This window comes from Chlorella variabilis, assembly GCF_000147415.1.
Source record: "Chlorella variabilis unplaced genomic scaffold CHLNCscaffold_33, whole genome shotgun sequence".
NCBI classification, from domain to species: Eukaryota; Viridiplantae; Chlorophyta; class Trebouxiophyceae; order Chlorellales; family Chlorellaceae; genus Chlorella; species Chlorella variabilis.
In genome coordinates this window covers 110912-112462 of record NW_005435055.1, presented here as the reverse complement: position 1 = coordinate 112462, position 1551 = coordinate 110912, and the positions used below count along the sequence as shown (strand labels likewise).

The 1551-nt window shown below is 71.7% G+C and overlaps 1 protein-coding gene across 1 annotated transcript in view; it reads left to right on the top strand.

Annotated features, from left to right (window-relative positions):
• Positions 1-1551, top strand: part of CHLNCDRAFT_141315 (hypothetical protein) — a gene marked incomplete at both ends in the record, with an annotated part of 4017 nt that overhangs the window by 1220 nt on the left and 1246 nt on the right. The window contains 4 exons of the mRNA XM_005843213.1: positions 421-575; positions 841-921; positions 1192-1249; positions 1482-1519. Of these exons, the coding sequence (XP_005843275.1) occupies positions 421-575; positions 841-921; positions 1192-1249; positions 1482-1519 (332 nt within the window). The remainder of the gene's footprint in view (positions 1-420; positions 576-840; positions 922-1191; positions 1250-1481; positions 1520-1551) is intronic.

Sequence of the window (1551 nt, the reverse complement as noted above, 5' to 3'; positions counted from 1 at the left end):
TGTGTGTGCGCGTGCGCACGTGTGTGTGTCGTCTCCAGGCCCGGCCAGCCTGCTGCTGCGCTGGCTGCTGCTGCTGCGCTGCTCTGGCTGCTGCTGGCAAGGCTCGCGGCTGCCGCGCCAGGCGGCGTCGGGGCGGCGGGGGGTGGGGCCAGCCAGCTCCAGCATTGCTGCAGCTGGCTGGGCGGCAGCGTCTGGGCAGCACGGCGGACATGGGGCCGGCACCAGGAATCGGCGGTGCAGCTCTTGAAGCTGCGGCCGGGGGCTGGCAGCCCGATCGCAGCGGACTGGCCGCCGCCTCCCCCGTCGCACAGCCCATCCACGGCGCGCCTCTCTGTTGCAAGCATCCCCCGCCCCGCAGGCAAGACCTTCGAGTGCCACCTGGCATCAACACCTGTTTGCTTGCTTCCCCCGCCCCCGCAGGCAAGACTTTCCAATGCAATCTGGCCTATAAGAAGCTGGGCATCGCGCCCATCGTCATGTCTGCGGGCGAGCTGGAGAGCGGCAACGCGGGCGAGCCGGCCAAGCTGATCCGGCAGCGGTACCGCGAGGCCTCCGACGTCATCAAGAAGGGGCGGGTGGGTGGTACCGCCTCGCCTGCGCTGCTGGGGGATGTGCCGCTCTGGCGTGGGACCCTCCAGGCAGCCTCGCCGCTCGCAGCGGGAAGAGGACAGCCCTGCCGGCTCCCGCACCTCTCCCGGGCACACGCACAAGTGCCCACACACGCCCCCTCGCCCCCCCGCCTGCCCCGCCTCTCTCGCGCGCGGGCACGCACTCGCGCGTGCACACACACACACACACACACACACACACACACCGCCCCGCCCCGCCCCGCCGCCGCAGATGTGCTCCCTGTTCATCAATGACCTGGATGCGGGCGCGGGACGCATGGGCGACGCCACGCAGTACACTGTCAACAACCAGGTGCGGTACGGTACCGCTGCCGCTCGCAGCGACGGCGGCGCTGGCAGCGGCGGCAGGGCGGGCTGGGTTGCATCGGCGCTGCCGCGTCTGCTGGCTGGGGTGGGAGCGTGGGCGGGCTGTGGTAACATGTGGTAACCAGCAGGGGAGGTGGGGTGCGCCGACGGGCCAGTTTAGTCGGGCGGGCACGCGTGGCGCAGGGGGAGGGGCCCGGTCTCTGGCCTGGTGTGACGCGCCTTGCTGCCCCTTGCCTCCCCGCGCCGGCGCCCGCAGATGGTGAACGCCACCCTGATGAACATCGCCGACAACCCCACCAACGTGCAGCTGCCGGGTGAGCGCAGCGGTACCGCAGCGCGCCACAGCGCGCCGCAGCGCGCTCGGCTTTGGGCCGGGGCCAGCCGGGGCTGCCAGGCCCCGAATCGCCAGCTGGCGCCGCCCTGCCGCACACCGCAGCAAGATGCTCTGCCCCACTTCGGCCCTGCCCCCCCATCAGCCCCACATGAGCCCCACCCTCACCCTCACCCTCCCCTCCATCCCCACCCCCCGGCCCTGTCTCCCCCCAGGCGTGTACAAGAACGAGGAGATCCCGCGCGTGCCCATCGTCTGCACCGGCAACGACTTCTCCACGCTCTA